The following is a 14241-nucleotide window of genomic DNA, read 5'->3' on the forward strand; positions in this document are numbered from 1 at the left end:
TTTTGTTTTTTTATTTCAAAGCACATAATTTGAAAACTGAATTATTTGCAAAGAAGTATGTCACTTCAAAAGACGACATGACTGTTGTTTTCATGAGTGCACCATTCTCCTGGTTTTCCCACTTAAGTGAGTACTGTTCCTCACTAGCCCCCACTCAGTATTTTATGAAACCATTGTATTGGAATTATATTTCACCTCTTTCAATAAGTACCTCCAGACACATTTTGTATAAATATAATGAAGCTATACAAATAATCTTAGAAAGCATTTAATACCAGATTTTCTTTATTTGTCTAACACAACTGAAACCATTTTACTAAATAAAAGTTTATTGTCTACTGTTTATACTTAAGTTGCTGCTGTAAGTACAACATACACAAATTCCTAGCATGAATTACTTATTGTTCACCCCCACGGAACTACAAATGTTGCTTGAGAATTTGATCTTTTCTTTAGGAGTTTAAAAAAAGAATTGGGGCATAATATCTTGAAAGTATTCTCAAGTGACCTGTTGGAATTAGAAGGCATAGCCAATACCGTAAAACAGCACTGCTTCTGCTGTCACCGGGAAGAACTAAACGGAAAACAGGAAGAGGAATTAGAAGCAGTGTCTTACTTCAGACATAGAATTTTGAAGCTTAATTTTGCCCATCTGGGCTAAGTGGCTGCTTTAAAAGGGGCCAAATAAAAGTGGGTGAGGGGTATGAAGGGGAGGGAATATAGATGCTATGAGTTAAGAAAGTATAAAAACTGATTATCTAAAATAGAGATTGGATATAAATGTTCCAGAACTCATTAAATAAGCTCAAAAATACTGGAAAGTGGCGATTTGAAATACATTTATTTTTTTCAACAAGTGGGAGAAATCTTGTGTACTGAATGTTGTGTGCAAAACGAATCCATGTCACCATCTCACTGTCGTGGTTTCACACAGCAAGGGAGATACATTGGTTTCCAGCATTACAGGCAACAATAGATGGACATTTTGAACAAAAAATGTAAACTTTAGTTTTAAGGCAGCTTGTACTAACGCTGCACAAAGGCTTAGCTCAGTGCCCATTTCCAAAATGGCGCAGTTAGCACTTGAAAACAAACAGGGAAGAAAAGAGGAACCAGCGTTATTTGACAAAAACAATGTCAAAATGTTTTCTCTTTCACACACACAGAAATATGTGAACATTTAGAAAAACAAAGCACCCATCCCACCAACTTCAGCCTGTTCCTTAACAAATATTTCAAAATACTGGTAAATAATAGTGACTGCGAGCAAAATACCAGTGCCAGATCCAATGGCCCCTAGGAAGTCTGCTAACACGGACAGGGCGCCAATGCACAAGCCACCAAAGGCTGCTGCTGTGGGAATGTACCTAGAAGACAAAAACCCCACGTCAGTGCTGGGAAACAAGAAGGAACCACACCAAGAATGAACAACATGCCAAGGCTTAGCCCTAAACTAATCAAAAGGGACCAAGTCTGTTAGAATGATAGGCATACAACAAATGACGTGAATGAACACTCTTGGAAATCAAAGTAAATTTCAAAACGCTTCCTAATAAAAGTATGTGGCAAATTTTCTACGACACTCTTCATTAGTAATTTAGCCTCATCTGTAGAGCAGAATCACCTGAAGAACTGTTAGAAATAATGGTGTTCTATTTAAAATACTCCAGCCCTAAAACATTAAAAAGCAGGGGAGATGAGAGAAAAGATCACGAAAAGCAAGATGATAACTAAGACTGAATATTGCTGGGTACATTAGTTCTTTTTCTAAATTAAAAGTAAAAAAAAATACTGATGCCTTTTAAGACATGGTGCTGAGATGATTTGGTATCCACATTGCCAAAGAATGAATTTGATCACTACCTCACACCAAACACAAATAATAACTCAAAGTAGATCAAACACCTAAGTATATAACTCAGACTAGAACAAGAATAAACCTTAATGACTGAGTTGTTAAGTGCCATCGAGTTGGTTCCGACCCATAGCGACCCTGTATAGGGTTTCCAAGGAGCAACCGACTGGTGAGCTTGAACCACTGACCTGTGGTTCAAACCAACTTTGCTGTCTAGAGCATTAACCTGCACCAGAAGTCCAAGACAATGGCATATTCAGCATAAGTAAGAAAAAACTAAACTGGGTTTCCTAAAAATCAAATATTTCTTCAGCAAATAACACCATCAAAATAATACAAAGTATAGAATGGGGGAAAGCATTATCAAGTCCTATATCTGAAAAGAGATTTCTATCCAAAATACATTTTAAAAAAATAACAACTCAGTTAACAAGCCAGTTTTAACATGGGCAAAGTATTTGAGTAGAGATTTCTTCAAAGAAACTATGAAAATGACAATAGGAACATGGAAAGATGCTCCATATCATTAGTCATTAGGGTAAAACAAACCAAAACCAGAATGAAGTACTACTTCACACCCACTGGGGTATGTGTGTGTGTGTGCTGTGGAGTCAGTTCCAACTCACAGTGACCCTGTACAGGGTTTCCGAGGCTGTAAATCTTTACGGGAGCAGAAAGTCTCATCTTTCTCCTGCGGAACAGCTGGTAGTTTCAAACTGCTGAACTAGAGGTTAGCAGCCCAACTCATAACTACTGGCTAAAGTAAGAATCATAAGTGTTGACGAGATATGTAGCAATCAGAACCCTCCCCATTGCTCTGGGAATGTAAACTAGTGGAGCCGCTTGGGAGAGTTCCTCAAACTGTTAATCAGACAACACCTCTAGCCTTGGAGAGCTGGAAACACCCACATGACACTTTTAGACATGTATTCATAGTATCATGACTTATAGCCAAAAAATGGAAACAAATTTCTATCAACTGATGAACAGATAAATAAAATGTGGCATTATCAATACAATGGAATATTATTTAGCCATAAGGTAAGACATTTTGATATCTTCTACAACATGGATGAAACCTGAAAATACACTAAGTAAAGTCATTCACAAAAGCTAACATTTAATTATTCCAAATTTACACAAAATCTACAAGAGGCGAATCTAAACAAAGTAGATTAGTGGTTGCCTAGGACAAGGGGGTGGAAGAGTACAGCAAGAATGGAAAATGGCTGCAAATGGATACAGCGTTTCCTTTGGGGGTGATAAAATGTTTTAAAATGAGACTAATGATTATGGAACTCTGACTATACTAAAAACCACTAAAAGGTACACTTAAATTGGGTGAGTGACATGGTATTTCATCAATTATATACACCACAAATAAAGCTATTACCAAAGAACAAAAGACTGATGTCTGGGACTTACACCAAACCGACTAAATCCAACTCCTGAAGGTGAAAAATAAGTCGTTTCTAAGCGCTCAGTGGTGATTACAGATGTAGCCAGTCAACAATGAAAACTGCATTTTAAGCTGCTGAGCAATGAAGGAAACAAAATTTCTACTAAAGTAGATGGCCAATTTTAATGTCAGTAACAAGGGTTTTAATTAAATTTTGGCTCTTTGTGTGATGCAGAATTAAATGCTTTGAATATTAATTTGAAAGAAAGACTAACAGCGATAATGACCAATTGAAAGAGCAAATACATGTGTATACCTATAGACAGACAGACAGACACACACACACACGCACACGCACACCCTCTCCTTTACAGGATTAACTTGAATGACCTTACCTATTAAGCTCATGAACCATAGAGGTATCCCTGTGACCCCTCATTACCATCTGCTGTTCTTTAAGCTGTTTAGCTACCTGCCAAGAGAAAAACAACTCTTAAAATAAAACTACCACTTCTATCAGGTTCTGTGATAAGTGCTTTTCCACGCACTACCAAATGAAATTCAAGAGCAGTAAAGTAGGCATTGTCACATCACTTCCATCTCAAATGTAAGAATACAACGCTACAAAACTACACATTAACCAAACACTAACAAGGTGCTTTTTAACCGTGTTTCATGAACTCCCTAACACAGGGAATAACACACTAAGAAATAAGGTTTTACTGCATAGGGCTGAATTTTGCAGGGTCACAAACCTCTGTAATATCTGAGAATTTTTCACCCTCTAAGAATCCTGGTGTGGCGCTGTGGGTTAATGCACCAGACTGAAAAGCCGTTTGAACTACAAGGTTGGCGGTTCAAGCTCACAAGCAGCTCCTCGGAAATCCTATGCAGGGTCACTTTGGGTCGGAATCGACTCAACGGCACTTATCAACAACAACAATAAAAATCAAGATTCTTCTCCACGGGATGGCACTGCCCCGTATAGGACATATAAATTAAAGCTTTAATTACAAAATCATTAATGAGTGTGTCAATTACTATTTTGACACCTAAAAATTATATTTCTCTCAAGCTCTAATTTATTTATTTTCAAATAAACTATATACTTACATCTTTGGCTGAGGAACCAGACACCTCTATCCATGTCTTAGAAAAGAAAGCACAGGATCCCAACATGAAGACGATGTAGACAACGACATGGACAGGATCTTCAAATATGGCGCCCATGGACTCTGGAGGAGAAAGATAGTAACAAAGGCCTCCAACTGGGTAAGAGCGAGCTGGTCCTCCTCCACTGACATCCTATAGACCAAGAATAAACAGGGCAAATCAACCTAACTGGGCAAGCAGACATTTTCATAAAATTCCGTATTTCTCAAAAATCAAGGCCCTTATTTTAAGCTCAAAGCACCTATAGCTAACGATTCCATAAAATTTACTATGGTCTCCAATACCTTCAGTCCTTCAAAATCACATAGGAGGCATTGATTATGTGTTCAACACTATGAATATATTATTAGTAGAAAAGTTATTTTAAAAAACAAATACTACTGTAATACATCTAAGATCTTCACTTCCCCAAAACAGGAAGGTGATGACATTTACAATCATGATCACATTTAGAATATGTCATTTTCTGAACTACATGAAAGTACCCAATGTGGTAAAACACACGTGTGATGCTTCTGTTTGAAAGTATTCTATTCCGAATGTAATGCTAATGATGGTAGGAAGGGAATATCATTTAGAATAGGATGTTAAGGGATACTGAGAACAATGACACCACTTGAATCATTATTATGAAAATGATCTCTTGTTAAGACTGTTAACTCATGAGGAGAGGGGTAGAATCCTTACTTTCACCTGCATCCCCTACCCCCCTTCGCGTTATAATGAGCAGGGCAGAAAGGTAATCAAACATTTACTAAATAGACAGACAAGAACCTCTATTCAATTAACATTCAAGAGGTACTGTCTTACCCTGTTAAACTCTAAATTTTGTTTAAATGACATTCGGTAAAAGCAGAAAGACATGAATGGCTATGGTGTATAATATCAAAGATAGCTTATTAATTATCATAAATTAATAGAATAAGCATACTTCAAAGATATTGAGTGTAAAAAAAAAAAAGAAAGAAAGAAATACTATCATACTATCTTTGGTAAAAACTCCGATTCTAAAATTAACCACTGTGCTAAAAAATAAAAGATGTAATAATCTTACAGCTTTAAAGGAGAAAATACTATGTTAGGTACAGAATTTAAACCAATCAAAATTAATTCTACAATAATGTAGGCATTAATAACAATACAACATGGCTGGAATGCTTTAGAAGAACCTATGATGAAAAGAACTATAAAAGGAAATAACTGAGTGGGATAGAAAGGATTGTTGGGAAACATGATTACAGAAAACTTGTAAGACCGTTTTCAGCCTATAACTGACTGGCATACCTAAAAGACATTCTAGAACTTGCCCAGTGAAATAGGTCTCTTGCAAAGACTTTGCAGAGTATAGGACCTTTGGTGGAATCCTGAATCCCATCCAGAACCTTCTGAGGTGGGACATTCCCACTAGCAAGGACAAACAGACCAGCCTGGAACAGCTAGAGCAACAGAAAATACATCTTCAAAGAAAGACCATCAGGAAAAACCCAATACAAAAATGTCAGCATGACTGGCTACCACAAAAATAAAAGCAAGCTGTTTGCCAGGAAGCCATCAATGCATGCAATCAACATCCTTCAGGACAATCTCTCCTCTAAGACTGAAACTCAAAGGGAACACACGAACAGGCATGTAAGCTTACTGGCAACCACACTGGTCTACTGGTGAATGCAAGAGGGGAAAAGGCAGCAATGAAAAAATGGGCTAAGTTCATCCACGGTCCACTGACTCCCAATGACCTGGAGATGACAGAGAGAAGAGGAAGGGCTGCTTGGTCCAAAGTGTGGTGAAACCTGGGGACACCCATGGACAAGGGCATAGCCACAGAGGGCTAGAGCTGAGAGTGAAGCAGCCAGCTGATATGAAGTGAAGGGAGATGCACAAGAACACCCAAACTTGCAGTTAGTACCTATTTGACATAGCCTTGATGGCTTGATAATCAGAACTCGACTACGGGAAGATAAAAAACAAACAATTTTTGATAAAGGAAACAAGGTAAATTGCTACAATTTGATGAACTCATGGAGGTAGTAACTCTAATATCAACAGAGAGGGAAGGAGTCTTCACCATCAAGTATCTATGCTATCCCCTCTGTACACAGGGTAGATAGGGAAGGGCAACTTTGACATTGGCTACCTAAGACAAGGGGGCGATAAAGGCACAAAGTGACTGGCTTACAAAGTTTCAAGAGGGAGTTTAGTTTAAGAGTTGGGGGGAGAGGAGAAAGGGTCATCACTGAATAGTTTTCAACTTGTCTGGATGTTCCTGTTATTATGTGCTGTGGAGTCAGTCCCGACTCATTGCAAGCCTGAACAGGGTTTCCGAGGCTATAAATCTTTACGGGAGCAGAAAGCTCATCTTTCTCCCGCGGAACAGCTGGTAGTTTCGAACCACTGACCTTGCAGTTCGGAGCCCACTACGCTACCAGAGCTCCTGTCTGGATAGGTCTGGTGAAAAGAGATGGGGATAAAACTCGTATGATTCAGTAATGAATAACTGTTATCATGACTAACTGTAACTGTCACAATTGTAAAGGTAGAAGTTTTGTAACAAAAACAGGTGAGTGGTTAATCTTAGTCCAGAAACAGAGGACTCTAGGACCATCACGGGAGAAGAGAACAAGTGGAATGCAGGACCTTATCCTGAGAAGCAGCGACGCCAGAGACAGAGATGGGGGGTCATGGAGAGGGGGAGCGGCTGAGGACTCTAGATTCCTGGAAAGAGAGAGACTGAGTGCTGGTGGCCAAGAGGCAGTCTTGCAGAATGTGCCCTTTGGAGGTGTAAATTACTATATATGTCTGAGTGGTGGTGGTTTGTTTTTTTTTTTTAAAAAAAAGCTAAAGTGAACAGAGAGAAATACTGTTAACTGATGATACATGGATGGGATTATAATCATTGTAATGAAACAAGATGGTATGATATGTTGAATGCAAAACTGATGATCTGCTCTTTAAATTTTCATTCAATCCACAATAAAAACCTTAAAAAGAAAAAATGAGCATATGCAAAAAAAAAAAAGAAGAATTTACTGAATTCTATTTCTAATAACACTGTTCTCTTCCCAGTCTAGTTAACTCCATGCCTCTCTCCAGCCCAGTTAATCACAAGCTAGCCTACTGCTATGTGGCCAGAATAAGGAATGGGAGGAGAGAGGAAAGGAAATTCCAGTATCTTGCATATTAGCAGCAAATAGCTTTAAGCAAATAAATGAAACATTACTATTATGGAAAATAGTGGAAAAAAGGTAATAAAACATACAATCATCTTTATGAGAGAAACTATAACTTTAGTCTGAAAATTACATAAAAAAATGTTTAAATGATCGTAGTTTTACAACCCTCACCAATTCATCCAGATATATAGTAATTTCTAATTATTATAAGACAATCTCAGAATGTTACAGCAACTGCTTCTAATTTTACCTCTTCTCTCAAGAAAAAATACAAGTATGAAATACAAATTATAATGCATTTTAAATACTTAATATAAAGTAACAAAATACTCACAGCCCACTGTCCTAGCAAATTTACTAGGAAGTTGCCACTGAATCGCACTGACAGCATCTGGGAGATGACATACAGGTTTGACACTAAGGCAGACTGAAGGATTATGGGAATGTTGGAGGTGTAAAAGAGTTTGATGGGATAACTACTGTATTGTCCTCGGTACCGGGCTGACTTAATGGGCAAATCAACTCGAAATCCCTAAAAAGCAAAGATTAAGTATAAGAGAAACTGTATATACCAATTAAAGAATGCAAACTAGATAGACAAAACAAGTAACGTTAGGGTATATGAAAGGACAATGCTCACACAAAAATTTCCCCTTTGTGCAAATACACTTTAAAATTGCTTTTCTGTTTCAAAATTACTATTGTAGCACTGTACCATCAGCAGTGGACTGTGAACCACAAGGTTGGCAGTTCAAACCCATCAGCTGTTCCTCAGAAACTCTATACAGGGTCACTATGAGTCAGAACCAACTCAATGGCACTTAGCAACAACAATTTTACACCTTTAAAATTAGAGTCTTAAAGAATGGAATTATTTGCATGACTAAACTTTGAAACACTGGCTTTTCAGACACTAATATTTCCTGGCATTCTCATCAGCAAAATTAAAACCCAGATCCCACAGACTTCAGTGAAGAAATTAGGCTTACCTGAAAATATATAACAACAGCAAACACAAAAACTGTAGCAATGAGGTTCATCAGATTGGGTAAATTCTGACGGTAGAAAGCCTCCCTTAAAGCTCGAACTTTGTCTGTTCTGGTGGCCAGCAAATGGAACAGAGCTATGACTGCACCCTCAAACTCGGTACCTGACAACCAAGAGAGAAATGAGCTTCAGGGTCCTTACCTAAAGCTGTCCCACAGGTCAAAACAAATCACCTTGAAAATCCAGGGGTACAGTAGAAAGTATGAGTCAACATGATTCAACAATGTTTGTTTTATGAAACAGCCATGTGTGGAGGTTCTAAAAAACATTCATCATACAGACAAATGTGGTTTTTAGCATAAAATCTGAAGTTTTCTCATGGGCCTATTCTTAATGAAACTAGCCAAAGTGGAATATACCAAAGCAAATATTTAGGTCATAAAGATTTGCCTCTCCTTCACTTTAAGGAAAGAAAAAAAAGAGTAGTTTCAAGGGAAAAGAAAAAAAAAAGGCAGCAGCAGCAAAGCAGAATAAAGATGTCAAAATCCAAAGATACATGTTTCTCTAGCAAGTTCGTTTTTATTTTACCAAGAACATTAATAAGCCATCCTTGGTATTTTCTTAAGGCTGGAATTAACGTTTACATGTTAGCCAAAAAGAATCTAGGATGGCATTGAAGAGAAGTGGTGACAAGCAAGAGGAAAGACCAAGTAAAATACTTCAAACTCTAGGTGCTATTACAATGACAAGTAGAATAGCAGCAAAATGTAAGCCTTCCCTGATAACACAATTATTAAGGTTTTTTTCACTTTAAAAAAATCTAAATCCACCAGCTTATTTATCCACAGAAAGCTGAAACTGATCAAATGACTAATGTTGCAATGGCTTAGCAAGGCTAACAAAATTTAAAAGACCTCTTTGCAAACCATTAAACTTTTAAATGAGCTAAGGCTAAAATTGAGGTGCTTTGGGGTTCTTTGAAGTATTGTCTCATACTCCACAAATCTCTGCTTGTTAACCTTTGAGCACTTAGCGTTAGTTGTGTCCTGGGATAGCGTATGAGCATATCTAGAGGCATGAACTGCTACATTTTGTATTGGTTTTCAGCACACATCCAGCAAAACTCGTGCAGTTGCAGTCACTGTGCAATGTACCTCTGCCAGTGTTAATGGTAGTGGGACTAAAGGCCTTCCAGACAATGGTTTCACAGATGTTGGTGGCAATAAAGAGGGAAATACCAGACCCCAAGCCGTAACCCTTCTGTAGCAGCTCATCTAACAGCAGCACAATCAAACCAGCAACAAACAACTGTGGGGAAAAAAAGGCAAGTAAGCTGAAGCAAGAGTAAACGCAAGAAAAGGGGAAGGTGGACGCCACAGACTATTTTCAGAGTTTGGGCACTTTTAATACTAAAATGCAACTGATGCAGTATCAAGAGCCCTGGTGGCACAGTGGCTAAAGTGCTCCACTGCTAATCAAAAGGTTCAAACCCACCAGTCCCTCTGCTGGAGAAAGACGAGGCTGTCTTATCCTGCAAAAATTTAGTCTTAGAAACCCTATGGGGCAGCGTTACTCTGGCCTATAGGGCGGCTGTGGTCAGAATACACTCAACAGCAGTGGGTTTGGTTTTTGGGTTGCAACATCACTATTATAACCACCTGTATTTTTTAACATCTTTCATTTTACACAGAAGCCAATTCTGAAATTCAGGGGACTGGAAACACTGTTACATTATAAAGCAAGTATTTCAACTTTTAAAAGTATATCTAAATACCATTTGGGACTACTTAAAAAACACCCTAACACAAAAATATTCATAATTGTAGAATTTATGATAGCAAGAATCGGAAAACATTCAAAATACCTCCCAGTAAGCAAAAGGCTAAATGAACTATGGTATAATAACAATATGCAATTGTGTATTACCATTAAAAAAGAAAGCATGTGGATTATACTGATAATTTTTTTTAAAGTATAACATATGTAGACTAAGTCAAAAGGAACATATATTAACAGGCACATATTATATAACAATATAAAAATGCGTTCTATACATAGCGTGACAAAGACTGAAAGTATACTTGAAGACAGAGTTAAGAGTTCACCATATTCTTAAACTCATAATTAAAAAACAAAAAAGAAAAGCATACTAACTTTAATTTATGTGACATTGACAATTCTTAATTTTCTTCTTGGAGAAGACATTTCTGTAAAAGCATGCATCAATTAAAAACCATCCATAGCCTTGCAAGTGACCTTCTCAGTCATATGACTCCTTCCCCGCACTTCAGTAACCTAATCAAAAGGGGAAGAAAATATTCTTCTATGCCCCCAACCTCCCATTTATACCCACTTTAAAGACCCCCTTCCCTACAGAGACTGGGAAATGCCACTTTCATTCCTCTCAATAATCAATTCTCCCGCCCTCATTCTTTACTCACTTTACCCAATTATCACCTGTTAGAAGACACTAGCTGCATGATGCCATTCTAAGCATGCTTACCTTCCACAGTGGTTTTTTTGTTTTTTTTTTTTCTCTCCTTCTCTGTCATTTCAATGGTTGTACAGAGCCTAACTTGTCTATTTAGTCTTTTTGCTTGACTTTCAATGGGCTGTAAAAGGGTACAATTCTCAATGAAGAGAGTCCACGCCAACCCCCTTACTGCTTGAAACTCAAGCTTGACATTTTGACAAGAGAACAGAGAAATCAGAACTTAGGGACTCTATTCTGACCACAGTTAACGTAGGGAGTGGAATCCTGGTGTGGCACTGTAAGATAAGCACTGGGCTGGTAACTGCAAGGTCGGTGTCTCAAAGCTACCAGGTGCTCCTCGGAAACTCTATACAGGGTCATTTTAACTAGGATCTGACTCAACAGCACTTAACAAAACTTAATGTAAGGAGTAAATACTGCACTTCTGGGATGGGCTGTAGGATAAGCACTGAAATGCGAACCATAAAGTTGGCAGTTCAGCCCTGCCAGCTGCTCCTCAGATACCCTATACAGGGGCGATATGAGTTGGAACCAACTCAACGACACTTAACAACAACAACAAATAAATACATCCAACTGCAAAGTCAGAAAGGCATCCCAGTGCGGGGAATAGCTGTCTGGGAATGATCAGCCAACCAAAAAGTATTACCACGGACTTCTGATTAAATGACTTACTTATCCAAAGTCACATGGGCAGGTCTGACACATCAACTATGGTTCTCCAGACCCTTTGGTCAGAATATATCTATCAGATTATTGAGTGACTCATATATATTCTGCAAAAATTAAAGGCTTATGCTCTCCTGATAGAAGGAAGGACTTAGAGAAACCTAAAAGAGAAATGGTTTCAGTAATTAACAGAATAAGGTAAAGGACAATAAAAAGGATGCATGCCTAAGAAAAAGGAAGAGAAACAGGCAGTTACAGCATCTCATCGATTACAGCACTGATAATGTACAACATGTATGAATCTCTAAAACAGATATAAAAACATTTTACATTTCAATCCTGCTTTGCACATGTGAGTATACAGCGCACACACTAGCATTTCAGTGTGACAATACTCGACTTGACTATGTAGCATGCATGCTGCTATGTTCTAAGTTTTTTATGTTAATCAAGACCAACTATTTATATTTCAAAGTTCAATAGTTGGAAACCATTGAAACACTAACCATGTAAATACAGTAACAATTACAGGGAAGGATATAATAACATGCAGAGTCTTGAAAACCTGTCTATGTGAAACGCATTAATCCAATCATATATTCATTGTAGCCACAAATTTTCAACCTTAAAAATGCTTTAAAAAGACACAATGAGCTCATTACCAACAATGACCAACCAATATATATATATATTTCTTTATCCATTAACACTAAAATAGTTAACCACAACTCAAATATTTGCATAACAGAATTTATGCAAACAATTTGGCACATATCCAATTTGTTTCATTCTTGGAATATAAATAATCCTGGACATTTCAGTAACTGATAAAAATGTAAATAGCTTAACTCTATTTTATAGCCATTTAAATCTGTGAAATAAGTCAATACTTCAGCCCAGACTTGTTCAGCTACAGTTCTTTATATCCGCAGTAAAATACTAGGAAAATGTCATTGATTCATGTTGTTTTAAGAGCTAGATTCCAATTCTGAAAGTCTGAAAAAGCAGGTTATTCTAAAATATACAAAAGTATACGCTATAAAGAAACAAAACACAAGCAAAAATTTGTATATTAGCATCCTCAACAATGTCAAAGCATATGAAAAAGCCCTAAGACCTAAAAAATGTTAAAATCAGTTGTGACAGAATCTTTAGTACTGGTCCATTGCTCATCTTTTTTCCCTAATTTCCAAGGACTATAAATAAGCCCATCAAGTGTCTTGTTAAATGGAGAAATAAAGACAATGCCATTCTTTTAGGAAATGTGAGTCTGTTGCCATCAAGTCGATTCTGACTCAGAGTGATCCTACAGGACACAGAACTGCCCCCATAAAGTTCCAGAGGCTGTAATCTCTACAGAAGCAGACTGCCACATCTTTCTCCCGCAAATCACTGTGAGTTCAAACAGCGGACCTTCAGTTAGCATTCAAGCATTTACCCACTACACCACTAGAGCTCCTTAAAGAAATGTACTTACACCAAATGAGAATACATCACGGTTCAGAAAACCACCAAAACCACCCTAATAATCCATTAAAAATTTCTATCCTGGTCAAAAGATAAAGTATTCTTATCTCATTAGAAAAGCAACCTCTACTGCAAAGTGGATCTGAACTGCAAGGTCAGAGGTTCAAGCTCACCAGTTGCTGCTCCTTGGAAGCCCTATACAGGGTCACTATGAGTCAGAACCTACTCGACAAAACTTAGAAACAAAGATCCTGCAAACTGATGCCAATGAATACCTGATCTAGCACCCCTGGTTCTGAATCATCCTCCTTATTATGATTTGCTCTGGATATGTTTTCTTATAAAGAATGTCCAATCAGGTCATTCTGAAAGTCCTATTTCTCAATATGTATGTTAAAAAACTGGTATTTTACTTTTATTTAGAACTCTTCTTCTGACCTTGATCCTCTGTTACCAAAAAAAATCCTAAAATTAATCCTATTTCACAAAATGAGCAAGAAACAAATTTCCAAAATAACCAGGCCTCTATACCCTCAGGGTTTCACTGAAATCTCTTTCAAAATCCAATAAATATCTTCTGCCTATCACTGATTGGAATACCTAAAATGGGGCTACAGTGTACCCAGTGAACGAGGCTTCTTGCGGAGCCTCTGTAATACATAAAACTGTCGGTAGAAACTGGAACCACATCCAGATCTCCAGAGATGAGAAATCTCCACTGGAAAGGATGAGCAGATCAACTTGGAACAGCTAGAAAAATAAAAAATACCTCTTGAAAGAAAGACCTGCAGGAAAAATGGAGGCAGATGGACTGTTACTACAAGAACAAACAAAATGCTACCCTAGGAAACATCAAGGCAAGTGGCCAGGTCTCTCAATGCAAACCCCCTTCCAAGACTAAGACTAAACAGAAATGCACGCTCTGCCTGGTGACCACACACATCACTGATGGGGGGAAGGGGGTAAAAGCAGCAATGAAGCGGCAAGCTAAGCCCTACAATGTTCAGTGGACTTCTGTGGACCCAGT

At 37.8% G+C, this 14241-nt stretch overlaps 1 protein-coding gene across 2 annotated transcripts in view; it reads right to left on the bottom strand.

Moving 5' to 3' along the window:
• Positions 1 to 270: 270 nt before the first annotated feature.
• SEC61A2 (Sec61 alpha 2 subunit (S. cerevisiae)) overlaps positions 271 to 14241 on the bottom strand; it is a 52099-nt gene continuing 38128 nt past the window's right edge. For both annotated transcript variants that reach the window (XM_006873164.1, XM_006873165.1), the window contains 6 exons: positions 9739 to 9892; positions 8587 to 8747; positions 7932 to 8129; positions 4368 to 4559; positions 3650 to 3726; positions 271 to 1367 (listed from right to left, as the gene is read on the bottom strand). In XM_006873164.1, coding sequence (XP_006873226.1) covers positions 1181 to 1367; positions 3650 to 3726; positions 4368 to 4559; positions 7932 to 8129; positions 8587 to 8747; positions 9739 to 9892 — 969 coding nt within the window. In that variant the 3' untranslated portion in view covers positions 271 to 1180. The remainder of the gene's footprint in view (positions 1368 to 3649; positions 3727 to 4367; positions 4560 to 7931; positions 8130 to 8586; positions 8748 to 9738; positions 9893 to 14241) is intronic.

This window comes from Chrysochloris asiatica, unplaced genomic scaffold (assembly GCF_000296735.1).
Source record: "Chrysochloris asiatica unplaced genomic scaffold, ChrAsi1.0 scaffold00226, whole genome shotgun sequence".
NCBI lineage: Eukaryota > Metazoa > Chordata > Mammalia > Afrosoricida > Chrysochloridae > Chrysochloris > Chrysochloris asiatica.